The following is an 18,432-nucleotide window of genomic DNA, read 5'->3' as shown; positions in this document are numbered from 1 at the left end:
CATCCTTGGTCTTTAACGTCGGGGAAAAATAATAATTTGAAAGGTTGAAAAAAAAATCGAAGAAAGGGGTTGAAAAAAACTTTAGAAAGGTTGATATAAAATGTTCGCAAATATGTTTTTAAATAAAACTTTGAATCATTGATGAGTAGGCTACTTGTGTATTTTACTGTTCTCTGCTTTAGGTTGAAACAATATATTTTTTAAAAGCTTTAAAAAAAACGTTTTGAAAGGTTGATTTAGAAAAAACGTTATTTTTTTAGGGGGAAAGGTCAAAAAATAAAATAAATGCCAAGAAACGCACCACCTGCTAACTCTGTTTAGGCAAGTAGTAACAGTTGTATGAATGTGTGAACGTTTCATATGTGAATGTGTATGTGTTTCATATGTGTTTATGTTAGGACAGTCTAAATTATTTCCTAAACGGCCCCTCATAAAATATGATCACCCTGTTTTTAGGATGCTCGACAGGTCAAGATTTAATTGGTGTAGTGGGACGGAACTAAAGTTCTGTGATGTGTTTCCTATTGAGATGGGTGGCGGTATTCGTGTACCACATTTGATGTTGTAACTTTCGTGATCGACGGAGGGTCACACATGAGCGCCGAGTTTAGTTAAGGTTCATTCGTTCAGCTTAAACACGTAGAAGTCATCAGTTAGCTTCGACAATATGCTTCGAACACTCTGCCGGACTGGCGGTGCCCTGTTAAAGGTAAAGTGTGGCATGTAATGTTATTTGTGTGTCATTATCCGGTTAGCCAGCTAGCTAACACGTTAGCAAGCGGCTCAGGGGAGCTACATAATATTTTCATTAGGATATGTGTTCACTCATGTTGTACTATATACCATGTTGAATTGAGCAAGCCAGCTACCTTTACAACAACTTCACCCAACAATCAAATGAGATAGCTGCATATATCTCAAATTAAATAGTAATTGCAACTAGCCATCAAGTTCCAGTTTGCGGTACATTTTCGTCACGTGTGATGTTTCCTGATTGTTTAACACAGTTTTCACAGGGGACGAAACCACGGTTAACACAGCTGTCACAGGGAACGACCCCGCGGCTATGGGTGACACCAGCCCAGCAGCGATGGGCATCCAGTCTACCCATGAACACTTTGGTACTTTTTGTGCCCCAACAAGAAGCCTGGGTCGTTGAGAGGATGGGACGATTTCATCGGATCTTAGTACCGGTAAATCATTGCTTTTATATTCTACAGACGTAGTTTATTTCATGTTCCAATGACATAATTTTATTTTGCAATACTGAAAACGAATCTAATTAAGGATATATTCCTCTGCCATCCTCTTCCTTTAGGGTTTGAACTTTCTCATCCCGTTTCTGGACAAAATCCGTTACGTGCAGAGTCTTAAGGAGATTGTTATTGATGTACCGGAGCAATCTGCTGTCTCTCTTGGTTAGTAATCCCGGTTGTCATCCAAGCTGTTCACACAAGCATCCCCGCGGAAGTGGCTAACCTAACGTCACGTTATTCTTACAGATAATGTGACCCTACAGATAGATGGCGTGCTCTATCTCAGGATACTGGATCCTTTCAAGGTTTGTATGGCAACCTCTTTCTAGCGTCCTCTTTCTAGTTCTGATCAAAACAAAGGAAAGAAGTGTTGTTGTGTCTGGATATTGACCGATACGTCCTCCTTCCAGGCCAGCTACGGAGTAGAAGATCCCGAATACGCCGTCACGCAGCTAGCACAGACAACCATGCGCTCTGAGCTGGGGAAGCTGACCCTGGACAAAGTGTTCAGGGTGAGAGAGAACACGCTGAATGATCCACTAAGGCAGGGTTCTCCAACCCTGGTCCTCAGGGACCCCCTGTCCTGCATGTTTTAGATGTTTCCCTGCTCCAGCACACCTGATTCAAATGAATGGGTCGTTATCAAGCTCTGTGGAAGCCGGGTTATGACCATTCATTTGAATCAGGTGTGCTGGAGCAGGGAAACATCTAAAACATGCAGGACAGCGGCCCCTCGAGGACCAGGATTGGAGAACCCTGCCCTGAGGGGATTCGAGTTTGCTCCATTGGCTTTCCTTCATTCTTTCGTTACCGTCTCTCATCTCTCCGTGTCTGCAGGAAAGAGAGTGCCTGAATTCCAACATCGTTCACTCCATCAACCAGGCGTCTGATGACTGGGGGATCCGCTGCCTTCGTTATGAGATCAAAGACATCCACGTCCCACCGCGGGTTAAGGAGTCCATGCAGATGCAGGTGAGAGAAGACGGCTCATGCCACCAAGCAACACTTGGCGAAACAAAGTGGAGGTTCACGTCCACCTGGGTTGTCGGCTTCACAGTTCTCATCATGACACATCCTGAGGGGATAGTGAATGACCTTGACACACACGACAGAACACACACAATATACTGTATACAAACAATTTATATTCATCTTAATCTCGTGCTGCTTTTCATCTATGACATTTATTTTGTTTACATGATGCTTTGGAAAAACAATTATTGTGGCATTCATGCCAACAAAAGCAAATTAGAATTGAATTACGACAGCGAGACTTCCGTGATCCCGCTCTGGTGAGCTGATTCTGATTCTGAACCGTCTGCCTCCGGTTGTTCAGGTGGAGGCGGAGCGGAAGAAGAGAGCCACGGTGTTGGAGTCGGAGGGCACGAGGGAGTCAGCCATCAACGTAGCCGAGGGCCACAAGCAGGCCCAGATCCTGGCCTCCGAGGGCCAGAGAGAGGAGCAGATCAACAGAGCCTTCGGTGGGTTCCATAGCATCCCCGACACACTTTACTAGTTTCCTCCAACACACCTGATTCAAATGAATGGTCATAAGCAGGCTTCTGCAGAGCTGGATAACGACCCATTCATTTGAATCAGGTGTGTTGGAGCAGGGAAACATCTAAAACATGCAGGACAGGGGGTCCCTGAGGACCAGGGTTGGGAACCCCTGCTTTATGGCATCCTTTTCTTCCTTTATGGGTTTGGGGGCGGTTCCGTATGGCGTATGTGAAGCCCTCTGTGATATTGCGTGTAAGAAGGGCTATTCAAATGCATTTGATTGGTCGTACTGTTTTCTGTTGGATTTGTGTCAGGTAAAGACTTTGGAAGCGAATAACATGTAGCAAGAAGAGCCTGTGTTTATGATGTCCCAATTTGTTACCCCAGGTGAGGCCAACGCCGTCCTAGCCAAAGCAGAGGCTAAAGCGAAGGCCATCCGCCTGTTGTCACTGGCTCTGACTGAACAGGTAAAGTTCCTTCACAATCTGACAGATCAGATGACTATTTATACGTTTGTTTATTTCGTTATCCAACCCCTCCGCTGCAGAGCTACCTTTTCTCTCTGTCTAAGGATCTGTGTTTCTGTCTGTGTGTCTGTCTGAGGGCCTGTCTGTCTGTGTGTTTGTCTGTCTGTCTGAGGATCTTTGTGTCTGTCTGTCTAAGGATCTGTCTGTCTGAGGGTCTGTCTGTCTGATCTGTGTGTCTGAGGGTCTGTCTGCCTGCGTGTGTGTGTGTGTGTGTGTGTGTGTGTGTGTGTGTGTGTGTGTGTGTGTGTGTGTCTGTGTGTGTGTCTGTCTGTGTGTCTGTCTGTCTGTCTGTCTGTCTGTCTAAGGATCTGTCTGTCTGTCTGTCTGTCTAAGGATCTGTCTGTCTGTCTGTCTGTCTAAGGGTCTGTCTGTCTGTCTAAGGGTCTGTCTGTCTGTCTAAGGATCTGTCTAAGGATCTGTCTGTCTGTCTAAGGGTCTGTCTGTCTAAGGATCTGTCTGTCTGTCTGTCTGTCTAAGGATCTGTCTGTCTGTCTAAGGTCTGTCTGTCTAAGGATCTGTCTGTCTGTCTAAGGGTCTGTCTGTCTAAGGATCTGTCTGTCTGTCTGTCTGTCTGTCTGTCTAAGGGTCTGTCTGTCTAAGGATCTGTCTGTCTGTCTGTCTAAGGATCTGTCTGTCTGTCTGTCTAAGGATCTGTCTGTCTGTCTGTCTAAGGATCTGTCTGTCTGTCTGTCTGTCTGTCTAAGGATCTGTCTGTTTGTCTGTCTGTCTGTCTAAGGATCTGTCTGTCTGTCTGTCTGTCTGTCTAAGGATCTGTCTGTCTGTCTGTCTGTCTAAGGATATGTCTGTCTGTCTAAGGATCTGTCTGTCTGTCTGTCTAAGGGTCTGTCTGTCTGTCTGTCTGTCTAAGGGTCTGTCTGTCTGTCTAAGGATCTGTCTGTCTGAGGGTCTGTCTGATCTGTGTCTGAGGGTCCTGTTGTTTCTCCCCAGAATGGGAACGCAGCAGCTTCCCTGAGCGTGGCTGAACAGTACGTGTCGGCCTTCTCCAACCTGGCCAAAGAGTCCAACACCATCCTGCTGCCCTCCAACTCAGGGGACATCAGCAGCATGGTCACTCAGGTCCGCTTCGCTCAGCACGGCCACTTTTCAGTTCACGATTCAATTCGCTTTTATGAATCCAGTAGAAAAGTCTAGATTCCAACTTGTCACTTCCAGGCAGCTTGTTGTGACCGTGGTTCCACCTGTGTGTGTGTGTCTCTCCAGGCCATGTCTATCTATGGAACCCTGGCCAAGCAGAACCCCATGAAGGTGGAGAGCGCCTCTTCGGGGAACCCAAACTCAGCAGCGGAAGGTTCCGCACCCCAGCAGTGAAGAACGTCTGGACCACTCGCGAGAACAACAAGCCCCCCCCCCCCCCCCGGAACCCTGAGAAGCAGAACCTCGAACGCGGGTTCCCGTCTTAAGAACATTATGACTCAAAGAACATTACCAGCTGCAGCAAGCTGGAAAACGACGTGGAGGGACTCGCCTTGATCAGCTTTCGGCCCAAGATTAGGATCTCATGATCATCGTCAATACCTAGACAACCTACACATCGCAGTTTGTCTGTTTACAGACGCCAGTGTGGGTCAATCATACAGTCGGATGTAACTTTTTAGTGTGTTTCTCAGTTCTTAACCAAAGTACCGTTTCAGTTGAAAAGGGTATGAACTGTCAGGGACGTGTAGTGTTGTGTTATCCTCTCTGCAGACTTTTTGAGTTACAATTTCTGTCCTCTACCATGTTTGCTGTATTCATTCTGTTCTCATAAATTATAGACTTTTATGTACTTGAGGTTTTGAATGCCGACTCCATCCCTCCCTTGGACACAAATAATGTTATTTATGTACTTCAATAAGTAAGAACTGTGTCATTGGTTGGGGAGGAGAGATTGGTATGGTCTCAAATGCATAATGAGTTCACAAAGCACGTACGATCACCTCTGAAAGAACTGGGAAGTGTGGAACATTCTTTTTTTCTTTTTTTTTCATTATTGGACAATGTATTATGTTTAACACAACAGAAACCCAGTATCCAGCACCATTGACGAACCATGCTACACTTGATGACGATATCACGGATATAGCCAATTTAAGTAATTGGTACTAAGGGATAGGTGATGTTAAGCTGTCAATAAATATTGTTCAAGCAAAAAGCATTGGTTTAACTTTTTTGGTCAAATGAAAAAAATACATTGCGTCCGATTGACGGATCCATGTTCAATTTTGTAAAAGGTTACTACTGTAAAATGTTTCATATGCACAACCAGAATTGAATCATGCGTCCATGCCTCCACTACACTGCGCATGTCAGTAGAACGCGAGGTTACACCGAAAGGTGACCGTGTGGGAACAAGCGTTTCCGCCTAACCCCCATGCATGCCAAATTTGTGGTTCCAATGAAGGTGAGAGGGGCGCGATATCGTTCTCTGTGTACCTGAGGCACTTGTCTCAGCGCTGAGTGTTGTGTACACTGCACACACATATTAACGACTGCCCCTGTCCGACGGAGGACATCACGGAGCACCACAAGGTCAGAAACGTTGATTTAAACTATTGTGGCAGTTATTTAGCTAGCCGGCTAACCGGTCTTGAAGCTAACTAGATCCTTAGACTGTTCTCTCATCTATGTGTGATGATTTCGCCAAAGACATTCTACTTTTGTCAAGATACGCTAGTTCTCTTGACCCAACTAAAGTAGTAGCAGAAGTGCATGCGACTAAGGGAATTTTAACCTTGCAGCTAGCAGAGTTGGCTGTCTGTTGGTGCATGCATCCAGGTAACGTTAGGATATACCAGACTAGTTAGCAGCTTAGCCAGGTAGCTTGTGCTCACCATAGATACCAGCAGTAGTGCGGGTTTCTCAGCGTCATTCAATTGTAGGCACCGCTAAAGCATTAAAGATAACCTCGACTTGCCGCTTGTTAGTCTGGACAACTTTAGAGGTACATGAGAAGATATCTGTAGCTAAGCCATCAGAATGACACATTTAACCTAGTTAAGCTTTCTGGCAATAAAACAGCTTATTAGCCAATAGCCAATTCTTTTTTCGACATATTACGGTATTTTTTTAAACGTCAGTTGACCACATCATCCGCTTTCTAGGATGAAGCGTCTCCCCACCCTGGCCCTTCTCCTGTGGCTGTGTGCCGTCTTCTACGTGGGCATCTTTCTATTCGTGGGTGGTTTCCTGCTGGTCAGGCTGGAGGTTAACAGGACCAGCACCTGCGCAGACGTGTTGCTCCCCGAAGGAGGCCCAGCGGACTTCTGCCCAGGCCGCCAGCGCTTCCGAAAGGCCGTGATCCTCATCATCGACGCCCTGAAATTCGACTTTGCCCACTTCGACCCCACCAACACGCAGCCACGCCCTTATGAGAACAAGATGCCCGTATTCGACGAGCTGATATCGTCCAGGCCCTCCCAGGCCCGCCTGTACCCCTTCAGAGCGGACCCCCCCACCACCACCATGCAGAGGATCAAAGGCTTCACCACCGGGTCCCTACCCACCTTCATAGACATCGGCAACAACTTTGCCTCCAGCGCCATCTTGGAAGACAACCTGATTCACCAGCTGGGTGAAGTGGGTGAGTATTGGCATGACCACGGTTCTTGTCGGCCCTTCTTGAAACCCAATCAAAGTTGATTTGCGTAGCGCTTTTTACAAGCAGTGTCTCAGACGGCTTCACATAGAACTGCACCGAATTCCACCTAAACTCCCTCCCTACAACCTCTCTCTACCTGCTAGGCAAGCGTGTGGTGTTCATGGGGGACGACACCTGGGAAAATCTCTTCCCCAAGAAGTTTCACCGCTCCCTGCCTTTCCCCTCGTTCAACGTGAAGGACCTGCACACTGTGGACGATGGGATCCTCAAGCATCTCTACCCCATAAGTAAGTATCCACCAACACACCGGCCCACCTCCAGACGCACTGACCCGCCTTCTCTGACCTCTGACCTCCTGTGTGGTCGTAGTGATGGGGGACGACTGGGATGTCCTGGTGGCCCACTTCCTGGGCGTGGACCACTGTGGTCACCGCTTCGGCCCCGACCACCCGGCCATGGCCGACAAGCTCACCCAGATGGACGGGGTGGTCAGGTCAGAAAACTGATACTTCTCTTAGCTAGTTTCTCTAGCTAGTAGTAGTTGTTATGCTTTATTGGACAGTGTTTATGTGAAGGGTGAGAGGGAGGGAGGGAGGGAGAAGGGGAGAGGGGGAGAGAGAAAGAGAGAGGGGGGATAGAGAGAGAGGAAGAGAGAGATAGACATAGAGAAAGACAGAGACATAGAGAAAGACAGAGAGAGAGAGAAAGAAAGACAAAGAGAGAGAGAGAGAGATAGAGAGAGACCCCCAATAAGCCAGCTTGCTCGTTGCTCCAGGTCAGTGCTGGATCGTCTCCAGGACGACACGTTGCTGGTGGTGATGGGAGATCACGGGATGACCGACTCGGGGGACCACGGAGGGGAGAGCCAGAAGGAGACGGACGCCGCCATCTTCCTCTACAGCCCCTCCCCCCTCTTCCCAGCATCCTCCTCTCCGGTGAGCCCGCCCACTCCAGTCTCTCCATCCCTGCTGAAGCCCAGCAGAACACATCAGGAGGAGACGATGGTTGCACGTCTGAGAACAGTGGTCTTTGGCAGACTGACTCCTTTGTGTAAAAGGGAGATCTATACTAGCTTTGATTCTGTTCCTGTCTCCCTGCTCCTCTCTCTCTTATGCTGATGGATGAATATTTTAGGACGGCATTACCAAGTGCTTTTTAAGAGGGGGATGACTGTTAATAGATATCTCCACCACATCCTCCCGATCCTCTTCAGATTTAAGAGCGTAGAGGGCACACACTCGCAAACCACAAATGCTAAAGAAAGCTAATGACCAAGCACGTGGCTCCCTCGTCAGATGACTCTCCTGTTTCTGGTGTTTTACCTGTGGTTTGTGGTCTGTTCCGGCCAGAGCGAGCCGGAGGTAGTTCCCCAGACCGACCTGGTGCCCACCCTGGCCCTGCTCCTGGGGGTCCCCATCCCCTACAGCAGCGTGGGCCAGGTCCTTCTGCCGGTCTTCTCTCCCAACGGCCAGACACAGGGTGCACCGGCGGGACTCAGCCAGGGGGAGGCGCTGTGGATCAACGCCAAACAGGTGCGGCCCCCTCAAACCCACTCTAGATCTGCAACACATGGTGGATGTTCATCTGCAACACATGGTGGATGTTTATCTGCAACACATGGTGAATGTTTACGTGCAACACCTGCTACGATTTGAACTTTACTGGAGCACTTTAAGAGCAAGAAAGGCCCATTACAAATACCATTACAAATACATTTGATAGTATGTGATAGTATTTGATAGTATTTGTATTAATCATATTATTATTGAGTCCCTCTGTGCTCTCTAACGAGGGCTATCCTTGACATGTCCCCTCCCCTGTGTTGTGAAGGTCAACCGTTTCCTGGAGACCTACTCCAGCATGGCCAGAGACATCCCTCCAGACAGCCTGTCCCAGCTGCAGTCCACCTTCTCCCAGCTCTCCTCCCAGTACCTCCAGGCCCTGCGGCAGGGCCAGCGCCCCTCCCCCCAGCTCCAGGCCTCCCTCCAGGCCTACCTGACCTCTGTCAGGGATACCTGCCGGGCCTGTTGGGCCCGCTTCCACCCGGCCAAGATGGTGGCGGGCGTGGCCGTGCTGGGGCTCGCCTGCCTGGTGACTCTCCTCGTGTCCGAGCTGTCGTTCGCGCTGGCGGGGGAGGGAGGTTTCCTCCGGACCCCGGCGCTGGGGGGCGTGGCCGCGGGGCTGTGTGTGGCCGGGGGCCAGATGGCCACCCAGGGTTACCTGGAGGTGTCCTGGGGGCTGTGCGCGGCAGCCCTCACCTCTGAGGTGCTGGTCCTCTGGAGGACCAGGCGGGTTCTGACCTCCGGGGGCGGGACTGGAGTCTGTGGGCGTGTCTGGCTGGCCGCGCCCTCCCTCCTGACTCCTCCCATCCTGGTCCTGCTCCTGCGCTGCCTCTCCCTGCTGTCCGACAGCTACGTGATCGCTGAGGGACGGGCGGCCACCTTCCTCCTCTTCTCCCTGGGCCTCTACGTGCCCCTGCGCCTCAACTGGGACGGCCTCCTCCTCCCCCCCGCCCCAGACCCCCAGAAGCCCCCCGGCCTGCTGCCCTCCCCGGTCGCGTCCCCCTCGGCCGTGCGGCGTGAGAGCGGGGCCCTCCTGGCGTGCGTGGGGCTGCTGGTGGGCACCCTCTACCTCTCCCTGTCCTTCCACACCTGCAGGGAGGAGCAGGGTTCCTGCCTGCCCTCTCCCTTCCTCTCCCCGCTGGCCCGCATCCAGGACAGCCAGATCAAGAACCTCCAGTACGGCCTCTCCCTCGCCGCGCTGGCCGTCTGGGCCCTCCTCCTGCGCCGCTGGCTCCGTCACTACGGCAACCTCAACAGCTCGGGGGGGACGGTGCTGGCGGCGCGCTGGCTCCTCCCCCTGGCGTGCGTGTGCGCCGGGCTGCACTGGGCGGTGAGCTCCGCCCCCGAGGACGGCTTCCGGAACCTGGCGGAGCTGATTAGTCTGGCCCAGGAGGCTCTCCCCCGGGCGGCCTTCACCCTGCTGGGCCTGGGCCTCCTCCTGCTTTGGCTGGACCCTCTCACCGTGTTCACCAAGACCCGCGGCCCCGCCCCCGGCGCCTCCGCCCCCCTCCCCCCGCCGCCGCCCCGCTACCGGGCCAGCACGGGCATCAGCCCCGAGGCGGAGCTCCACCACCTCATCCCCCAGCTGTACCAGCGGATGAGGCTCTCCATGGAGGACGGACGGCCGGCCGGCGGGGGCGCGGAGGACGAGGGCCGGCCCGCCGTGGAGGCCTACGGGCTGGGGAGCGTCTACTCTGCGCCCCTGGTCCTGCTGTGCGGCCTGCTGGGGCTGGGGCTGCTACTGCTGCACCCAGAGGGCATGGCTCTGGCCTTCTTGCTGCTCATGCTGGAGATGGGAGCTCTGCTGCACATGCACGCCTCCGCAACCACCCTCAGCGCCCTGCAGGGGGCGCACTCGGGTAAGACTTCCATACAGCAGAGGGGAAACACTGCTAGGTTTGTTGCGTGTGATTTTAATATCTTGTTGTTTGGATGTGATGCATGCTGACTAGTCTGGGTGTCCCCTCCTATTTCTTCCCCCAGGTGGCTTCCAGGTGCCCTGGACCCCCCTGGTGCTGTGGTCCCTGGCTGCCACCCAGTTCTTCCACGCCACTGGCCACCTGCCCACCTTCACTTCTATCCAGTGGGGAGCTGCCTTTGTGGGGTTCCCCCGGGGGCACGTGGGCACCCTCCTCCCAGCCTCCCTGGTCACCCTCAACACCTTCTCCTCCCACATCCTGTTTGCAGGTGAAGGAGAACCTCATCTTTTCATGTGGTTCTTTGAATGATTTTCTTTTTAATGCATCCGGGAGTGGTCACTTACTCTAGTCCACTCCACAAAGCTTTTTATATCGAGCTGTTTGAACCGGTTGATATGTGGCCCAGCTGGAGTTCCACAGCATGGAGAGATGATGGTCTCTGGGAACTGCTGGATGATGTACGTTTGTCTCCTTCCTCCTGTGTGTAGTCGGCTGCCCACTGCTCCTGTTCTGGCCGCTGGTGTGTGAGGTTCGTGTCGCCCGGACGGGAGGGGGAGGGGGGGAGGAAGGAGGGGAGGATGCCGCTGTCATGGAGATGAGATTACGGGAGAATCCCCAGCAGTTTGGCTCTGCTCTGCTGCAGCTCACAACACGATACCTCTTCATAAACGGAGCCCAGGTGAATACACACTGTACCCCCACGCACACACACACATTGCACACACACACACTGAAACAGAGCCCTGACCTCCTATGCCCTCCTCTCAGGTTTTGGCGTCTGTCTGTGCAGCTGCCCTCCTCAGGAGACATCTAATGGTGTGGAAGGTTTTTGCACCCAAGTAAGTACCGGAACGAGTTCCTCTCCCTCCAACCTGTTACCGTCCATATCCTCCAGGACAGGCAGTGCAGCCACGGGACTGTAATCATGCTTTCAGGAGAAGCTTCCCTCCTCCCTGGGCGCACACCCTGTTCCGCTCCCTACTCGTGTGGTAAATCCTCTGGCCTGGTTCCATCCTGCCCTACCCGGGATGTCCACAGGGGGGTGCTGTCTGCGACAGGACTAAAGGCTTTCTCCTTCATCACCCTCCTCTCCCTCCTCTCCCTCTCCCCCCATCTCCCTCTTTCCCTCTCATCTCCTTCCCCCTCTCCTCTCCCCTTCTGTCTCCTCCCCCCACCTCTACCCCTCCCAACCTCTTCTGTGTCATCCTGTCAGATTGATGTTCGAGGCCTCCGGGTTCCTGGTCAGCAGTGTGTTTGTGCTAATTGGCGTTGCCTTGGTGATGAGGGTGGACGGTGCCGTGGGTGGCTGGTTCAAGAGACTCCTCCCAGAATCATCCAGGTAGCGCCGTGTCTGGGCTAGGCTGGACTAGACTGGGCTGGGCTAGGCTGGTCTGGACTAGACTGGTCTGGACTAGACTGGTCTGGACTAGACTGTGCATCCGTACTCATCTGTCCAGGATGCTTCTGTCCGGGATGAGGTGCGGTCTAGATTAGATCATTGGAAGTCCTCGGGCAGCCAGAAAGAGTCAGCCGTCGTTATCTGCCAGAAAGATCTAGAAGGAAAGATGTGAGTGATGTGAACCCTTCCTCCAGTGGAGCCAGCTGCTCCCCTCCCCCTCCAGCCTGGAGCTCCTAACCCTAGCCCCGGGGCATCCAACCACCACACTCAAACTAGCACAATCCACCGAAACCACGCCACAGCTACGTGTCCTCCTCCTCCTCCGTCATTGATCCAGAGAGCCATCATGGAAGCTGTGCTGGGCCGAGCGAGGGCAGCGTGTGACGCACGGCGGTCTGGACTCGTCTTGAGACAGGGTCACGAGGGGGTCAGCGTTGGGTTTCAGGAAGCCCAAGCCCAAGCATAGCAGAAACTATGAATGAGTTGAGCCATGAACAGTGCATGGCTGTACTCCTGTTTCAGACTCACTCTGTCTAGGTGTGTCTACTGGTGGGAGCGATCTGTTCTTGGTGTTTTTATTTTGTTCACGGTTACTGCCGTACACTAATATTATAATAGTACGGTATTCCACGATATCAGCAATAACTGTCTTAACTTTGGTTCTGGCTTGATTCTTAGAAACAAGTTCTTTTTTAAATGTTTTCTAATCATCTCTTTAAATCTTTTTTTTACATTTTCAATTAAATATGTGTAGTTTCGACCAGGTCCAGTGATGTATCTATGGAACAGGTGCCTAGCTTTAACGGATGCCTTGTGTGAGACTAGTCTGCAGAGTAAATGGATTCATGTTTGTTTATTTCCTGTGGGTAAAGTACAGTACAGCTCCGGTGAAAGACAGATGTTTCCACAGGAGTAGAAGGGATTCGTCTGAGCTCAGGTTGATGTTAATGGGTATGCAACAGAGCTGTCTAGCTCCAGCGAGTCGCCCTGGAGAGACGACCTTGGAGACGACTGCTGCTACCAGCCCATACTGGCACGCATTGTAGAGAATATCGATGATGAGGATGATGATTGGGGAGGATTTGATTTATCGGCACAGTTTTTGTTACATGAAAAGGCATTTGTTTTAATATATTACAGGTAAACCCGAGGGATTTTACTTGTGGAGAATCAAATTAAAAGTTTTGTACAGAAGCGTCACCGTGTCGTTTGTGTGCAACGTTATTGAGGAGACCACACGATGGACGACCACATTTGGGATCGTGATTCGAGACAGAGGGCTTTGTTCTTCACACATCCTTACACAATTCTTTTTTTTTTTTATCGCTTGTCTATAATTGTAATCTCTGTGGTGTAGATGTATGCAGGCTACGTATATGCCTTGTGAAATTTGTGATAAAGATTCATCAAATTCCTCTCACACCAGCACTGATGGTGTCTTGGTGTAACTGGAAAGTCCCTACCGGAAAGTTCCGCTCTGGCTTCGGGTCAGTCAGGCTGGAATTCCACCTCTCGTATCTCCAGCCTGGGGCTTTCTGCAGTTAGAGCTGTTTGGTGCTCTTAGCTGGTAGATAATTAACCTTATTATGTAAAAACACTTAGAAATTGTTTACCTGTTGTGAGAAAAAGGTTAAAAAGGTTTAGTGCATGAAACTAAAAACTCAATGTTCCTTTCGGGGAATAGAAAAGCATTTCTGTAAAATAAAAAGTACAAAACGTTTATTTTTGAAACTGCTACATTCCCAGTCCTGACGAAGACTTGAGGTACAGATAACCTACAACATGAGTGCAGTCCACGATCTAGCAGGAATGACCCTTTATGGTGAAGTCAAACTCATGAACATGCTATCAGAAATTGAAAGTTTAAACGTCGTAACTGGTTGGCCCCAATTTGTTCTCTTTCTCGCAACATCATATTACCCGTCACTTTCACAGGAAACAAAGACCTGACTGGTATTCCCCTCCCATGGCAGGCTGCCAGCGGTGCAGTGACTTACCTGCATGTGTTCAGGTCCCACGCCATTACAGGTGAACTAAGGGAGTATGTTTACTCAACAGAGATAAGAGCACAGATCTGGCACGGGTTGAATTCGTTTACGAGAAAATGTGTGTGTTTGAGAGATCGACGACACAATAGTGGTGTGTAGGACGCCTTGTCATTGTGAGGAGCCCCAACTGATACCGGGTGTAAATTCCTCCGGGGTTGACAAGATTGAACAAGTGGATGACGACCACATGTGTTGGGTTCGTTCTGGTTTAGGATAACAGGAAAGGAACACTTTTGTTTAGGCACCTTGGCTAGGGATTACTGTTGAATCCGTGGAGATAATAACAACTGAAGGGGAGGACGATAAATTATCTTTATCGTCCTTTGTGACTCCTCGGATTCAACAGAAACAAGTAAGTGGGTTAGGGTTATTAATGATCACAAATCCTCAGCACTCTGTCCTCCTTACAAGCATCCTTTCTTGGCTCTTGGATGAGGCCCAGAGAAAACAGTAGTTTGAATCGCTGGATGAGTGACACGTCTCTCGGCCGTGATTTGTCGGTGGTCTAAGTGGTGTGGCCTGCTGTAAAACGGTAGAATTAAATGAGCTGGAAGAAAGTGAACGATGGAAATAGCTTAGGAGTCGCGATCAAAGTAAATTCATAGGCCTCATCTCTGCCTTCATGCCTGATCAGTGTTCAGGAGCTAACCGTTGAGCACACAGCAGACTAGACAGCGGAGACGTTTCCCCGAAGACATTTCAGGCAGCACAGACACGGTAGAGGGTAAGAAATGCTAGAACGCTTTTAAAAACGGTTCTGCACAATTCACACCAATAAGTAGGATGTCATGGCAAGGTAACAGCAGACTGGCACAATATAGGCCAGGCCTATTCCCTGTTCACACATGCACAGACTCACAAAGGGCAAAGAAAGATTTACTTTCTTGACAATAGCCTGCGGAACGTGTGAAAGTTCCCCAAGCTGGCAGCTGCTAGTGTCCCATTATCTTTGTGAACGAAATGGGTGGGATTTACGGGAAGTCGGTGTTTGACTTCGGGAGAGTGAAACTGAAAGTGTTATTGGAACATATAAAAGGTGTGCAGGACAAACAGATTCTGTCAATGGGTCCTTGTACCTGGGTCAGGAGGAACAGAAACAGACACGGACCAGAGAACTGAGACACAATGTCTTTCCGGGTGGCTGCGCTTCTTCTGCTGACGGTACAACTCTGGAGTCATGTATCAGGTGAGATGCTCAACCACAGCTACATTTTTTAATTGTGAGAATTGCATAGGAAAGATGTGTCAAAGGACTTTGAGGTTCACTGTATGTCCATTTTACCCACTGAACTGCAGATAGGAGTTAGCCAGTAAAGACATGTTTCTTTATGTGTGTGTTTTATTGCAGCAAACACAGACAAGGCGGTGGACTGCTGCTTGTCAACAACCAATCGCAAAATCCCCCCGGATGTTGTACAGTCCTACTTCATCCAGAGCGTCAGTGGAGGCTGTCGCATCCCTGCTACAGTGTAAGTTACTATTCACATCACAAGATGGTTAGCTGAGCTTGGATATCCAGTTAATCATCATAATAATAAATGACTTAAATAAACCACCACCACCCCAACCTCGGGTGCAAACCCTGGCTGAAGACTCACAGCTAGGTGAATGTTTACTGTCTGCCTCTCTACGGCTGCAGCTGGACCTGACCTGAGATTCTCCTCCTGTCAACAGGTTTGTCACAAGGAAGAATATCAGGCTGTGCGCTCCCCCGGCTTCGAGAAACAACTGGGTGGCCCGGCTAATCAGGAAGCTGAAACCCCAAACCAATCAAAAAGGACCAACCAAAACCAGAAGAAACAAAAAAGGTGTGTCAGATGGCTGAGCGGTTAGGGAATCGGGCTAGTAATCAGATGGCTGCCGGTTCGATTCCCGGGCGTGTCAGAAATGACGTTGTGTCCTTGGGCAAGGCATTTCACCCTACTTGTACTTACTGTAAGTTGTTCTGGATAAGAGCGTCTGCTAAATGACAATATGTAATGTAAATGAGGTTCTTCAGTGACGCTAAAACGCAGCCCAGATTAACCAGGTGTCAGAAGCGAGTCTATTAATCATGCCGAGAACAATTATGACAGATTGCATGTCTCTCACCCGTCTGGTATCATGATTGCAATAATTATGTTCTGCTTCTTTTTTCTTTAGGGAAGAGAAAAGGGGAACGGCGTGCTTGATGAGATCTGTTAACGATCATCTGAGGCTGGGCTGATCCTCTGACAGGTTCTGGCTCTGGGGCAAAGGCATGGCTGTTGGTCTGTCGTGTATATATGTGAATGAGATCAAACTGTGCATTTCTTCGATCAAAGAAAACTATCCAAAATCTGTTTTTCATTTCAACTTTTCATTTTTTAACTCAGTTTTTTGTTTCACCATTTACTATTTGATAAAGTTTCTCATGGTTTTTATAAGCTATTTTTTATATTTTATGTAAATAAAGAAAATGTATTTTATAGTGAAGTCAGAGTCTTTATTTTGTGTAGAAATTGTCTCCACTATTCCTGCACGCGCTTCGTCTTTTAAACTCAAGTCCACATTCAGAACAGCACATTAAAACCACATTTAATGATTTAAAACTAATAAACCCACACGCTCCCTGAAGGTAATCCAGGGCTGAGCAATGCTGAGTAGAGATCATTAACATCCAGAAAGGAACTCCCTCTCACCGCACACGCCACAGTCAGCCAAGGTCCATGTGAGAGACGTGAAAGGTCATGTGACTGGAAGCCGAGCCTGTGTCGCTGTGGGCAGCGGCACCTCACCCTGACTGACTGATGCACTGCATTCCCATGGAAGATTAACCACCAAATAGCTTGATCCTTGGAGCCACCAGTCAACTGTTTCATTCATGAATGAATCAATGTTGACATAGTTATGTATGATGTCGTGTCAGTATCTATGGCAGATCAACAAAATAATATGGAATACAGGGAGCTACTGTTTTCCCTTGCCCTCTCCTGACCTGTGATTCTATAAAACGAAGCCTAGAGGATTCAAAACTACTACAAACACGCTCTTTCTCAGAGCTCACCCCCTCCTCTCTCAGAACACACTTCCTCCTCTCTCAGAAATCACCCCCTCCTCTCTCAGAAATCACCCCCTCCTCTCTCAGAACACACCTCCCCCTCTCTCAGAAATCACCTCCTCCTCTCAGAAATCACCTCCTCCTCTCTCAGAAATCACCTCCTCCTCTCTCAGAAATCACCTCCTTCCCTCTCAGAAATCACCTCCTCCTCTCTCAGAAATCACCTCCTCCTCTCTCAGAAATCACCTCCTCCTCTCTCAGAAATCACCTCCTTCCCTCTCAGAAATCACCTCCTATTCAGAGCTCACCTCCCAGGCGTAAGTCCAAAAGCTGGAAGAGAAGTAGGCTTAACTTTGTGTGGGAGAGGTCTGAACAAGCTCTCCATCTTGGCTGCACACCCAAACACTGCCAGCCAGATGGAGCCTTCTATGGTATGTGTGGGTTCTGGCATCTTCAGATATACAGTGTTTAGATATTTAATTTTTCCTACCAGAAATGATGGCTTTGACCCTGTTGTCATCTTTTGCTATGAGTCTATTACTGTTTTCAGACAGGTTTTTATCAGCTTATATCTCTGCTGTTTTCTTCTTCTGGTGTTGACTACCATCCTGGATGTGGGTCTGAATGTGAGCATAAAAAAAATCGTGGAAAGTCGGAACACATCATTTGTACATAGCCAAGCCAGGTTGTTAGCGGCAGTGCATCCCCTATTGGTGACCGATGATGCTGAAAAAACATTAATCGACACACATTCACCATAATCATTCCCACTAATGAGGTTTGTACTGCGTCTAATCACAAAGTGCGTTTTATGTCAACATGTATTCAGTGCTCATGGTAACATTTAGATTTTAAAAGCTTTAAAAAAAAACAAAAAAAAGCTGCCAAATAACAACAGCTCATATTGTGGGTTTGTTGATTGTACATGCATTCATGCAGATACTTAATGTGTCATTCTTAGAGCTGCCAGGTAGTCCCAGGTATTGGTCTCAGCTGTTACTGTGGAGAGATGGATCCCTCTCCTCAGAAGCCGAGGCATAGATTGGACGACAGAACACACTCGTCCCAGATGCCCACAATCTTCTCCCGCCTGCAGCACAGATTGTCCCCACTCTCCAGCTCTCCCACACCATCGGATAAGACATGGTTCGCTCTCAGCCCCTCCTTGGCGAAAGCGGTGTGAGCGATCATTCGCATCGGAATCCTCGTGCCGCAGCGCTCTCTGAACTGACCTTAAAACTGACCGTACTGCTTTTTTTTTTTTCGTTTCCATTTTCGTTCAAACGAATGTGTTTAGTCTTGGAGAGGTTGGAGCAGGTGGATCTTGTGGTTTTGTTTCTGATCTTAGTCACAGTGCTGTGCTTTATCGTTTCAGTTCGTGTCACAGCATGGTATCACCTGGATCTGAAAGTCTCTGCGATTAATTTCTCCATCCATCATCTTCCGCTCTGGCTACCCCACCCTGTGGTCACACACCTATAATCTCCCTCTCTCCCCCTCTCTCTCCTTCTCTCCCCCTCTCTCTCATTCTCTCCCCCTCTGCTCTCTCACTCTCCCCCTCTTTCTATCATTTCCCCAGAGGAGAACTCTGCAGCATTCATAGA

At 49.6% G+C, this 18,432-nt stretch overlaps 3 protein-coding genes across 6 annotated transcripts; all 3 read left to right on the top strand.

Moving 5' to 3' along the window:
• Nucleotides 1–539: 539 nt before the first annotated feature.
• On the top strand, nucleotides 540–5,429 carry stoml2 (stomatin (EPB72)-like 2). Of its 2 annotated transcripts, none has more exons than XM_047017911.1 (10): nucleotides 540–709; nucleotides 1,017–1,193; nucleotides 1,319–1,418; nucleotides 1,503–1,561; nucleotides 1,667–1,768; nucleotides 2,094–2,228; nucleotides 2,593–2,737; nucleotides 3,144–3,223; nucleotides 4,232–4,360; nucleotides 4,505–5,429. In XM_047017911.1, the coding sequence occupies exons 1-10, from the start codon at nucleotides 668–670 to the stop codon at nucleotides 4,610–4,612; spliced, it is 1,077 nt and encodes a 358-aa protein (XP_046873867.1). In that variant the 5' UTR covers nucleotides 540–667; the 3' UTR covers nucleotides 4,613–5,429. The 2 variants fall into 2 exon arrangements, with proteins under 2 accessions (XP_046873867.1, XP_046873866.1); XM_047017910.1 differs by having other exon boundaries at nucleotides 1,008–1,193.
• Nucleotides 5,430–5,648: 219 nt separating this feature from the next.
• Nucleotides 5,649–12,968, top strand: pigo (phosphatidylinositol glycan anchor biosynthesis, class O). 3 transcript variants are annotated; one of them, XM_047017964.1, is made up of 11 exons: nucleotides 5,649–5,812; nucleotides 6,385–6,863; nucleotides 7,025–7,168; nucleotides 7,251–7,374; nucleotides 7,657–7,816; nucleotides 8,231–8,413; nucleotides 8,712–10,302; nucleotides 10,427–10,630; nucleotides 10,851–11,041; nucleotides 11,131–11,201; nucleotides 11,576–12,968. In XM_047017964.1, the coding sequence occupies exons 2-11, from the start codon at nucleotides 6,386–6,388 to the stop codon at nucleotides 11,703–11,705; spliced, it is 3,276 nt and encodes a 1,091-aa protein (XP_046873920.1). In that variant the 5' UTR covers nucleotides 5,649–5,812; nucleotide 6,385; the 3' UTR covers nucleotides 11,706–12,968. The 3 variants fall into 3 exon arrangements, with proteins under 3 accessions (XP_046873920.1, XP_046873922.1, XP_046873921.1); XM_047017966.1 differs by lacking the exon at nucleotides 11,576–12,968 and adding an exon at nucleotides 11,298–11,526; XM_047017965.1 differs by lacking the exon at nucleotides 5,649–5,812 and adding an exon at nucleotides 5,822–6,058.
• Nucleotides 12,969–14,831: 1,863 nt separating this feature from the next.
• ccl19b (chemokine (C-C motif) ligand 19b) lies at nucleotides 14,832–16,256 on the top strand. Its single transcript, XM_047017921.1, has 4 exons — nucleotides 14,832–14,995; nucleotides 15,158–15,278; nucleotides 15,484–15,617; nucleotides 15,952–16,256. Exons 1-4 carry the CDS (start codon nucleotides 14,935–14,937, stop codon nucleotides 15,978–15,980), a joined length of 345 nt encoding a protein of 114 aa, XP_046873877.1. The 5' UTR covers nucleotides 14,832–14,934; the 3' UTR covers nucleotides 15,981–16,256.
• Nucleotides 16,257–18,432: the final 2,176 nt, after the last annotated feature.

This window comes from Hypomesus transpacificus, unplaced genomic scaffold (assembly GCF_021917145.1).
Source record: "Hypomesus transpacificus isolate Combined female unplaced genomic scaffold, fHypTra1 scaffold_84, whole genome shotgun sequence".
Classification (NCBI taxonomy): domain Eukaryota; kingdom Metazoa; phylum Chordata; class Actinopteri; order Osmeriformes; family Osmeridae; genus Hypomesus; species Hypomesus transpacificus.
The sequence above is the reverse complement of the archived record's forward strand: the minus strand, read 5'-3'. Positions and strand labels throughout refer to the sequence as shown.

Excerpts from the sequence above, each read along its gene's own strand:
- stoml2 (XM_047017910.1), top strand. The coding sequence starts at position 668 with ATGCTTCGAACACTCTGCCGGACTGGCGGTGCCCTGTTAAAG. Across the intron at positions 2,229-2,592 it reads AGGAGTCCATGCAGATGCAG|GTGGAGGCGGAGCGGAAGAA; the intron begins GTGAGAGAAGAC and ends CCGGTTGTTCAG. Across the intron at positions 4,361-4,504 it reads TCAGCAGCATGGTCACTCAG|GCCATGTCTATCTATGGAAC; the intron begins GTCCGCTTCGCT and ends GTGTCTCTCCAG.
- pigo (XM_047017964.1), top strand. The coding sequence starts at position 6,386 with ATGAAGCGTCTCCCCACCCTGGCCCTTCTCCTGTGGCTGTGTGCCGTC. Across the intron at positions 8,414-8,711 it reads TGTGGATCAACGCCAAACAG|GTCAACCGTTTCCTGGAGAC; the intron begins GTGCGGCCCCCT and ends TGTGTTGTGAAG. Across the intron at positions 10,303-10,426 it reads CCTGCAGGGGGCGCACTCGG|GTGGCTTCCAGGTGCCCTGG; the intron begins GTAAGACTTCCA and ends TTCTTCCCCCAG.
- ccl19b (XM_047017921.1), top strand. The coding sequence starts at position 14,935 with ATGTCTTTCCGGGTGGCTGCGCTTCTTCTGCTGACGGTACAACTCTGG. Across the intron at positions 14,996-15,157 it reads ACTCTGGAGTCATGTATCAG|CAAACACAGACAAGGCGGTG; the intron begins GTGAGATGCTCA and ends GTTTTATTGCAG. Across the intron at positions 15,279-15,483 it reads TGTCGCATCCCTGCTACAGT|GTTTGTCACAAGGAAGAATA; the intron begins GTAAGTTACTAT and ends TCCTGTCAACAG.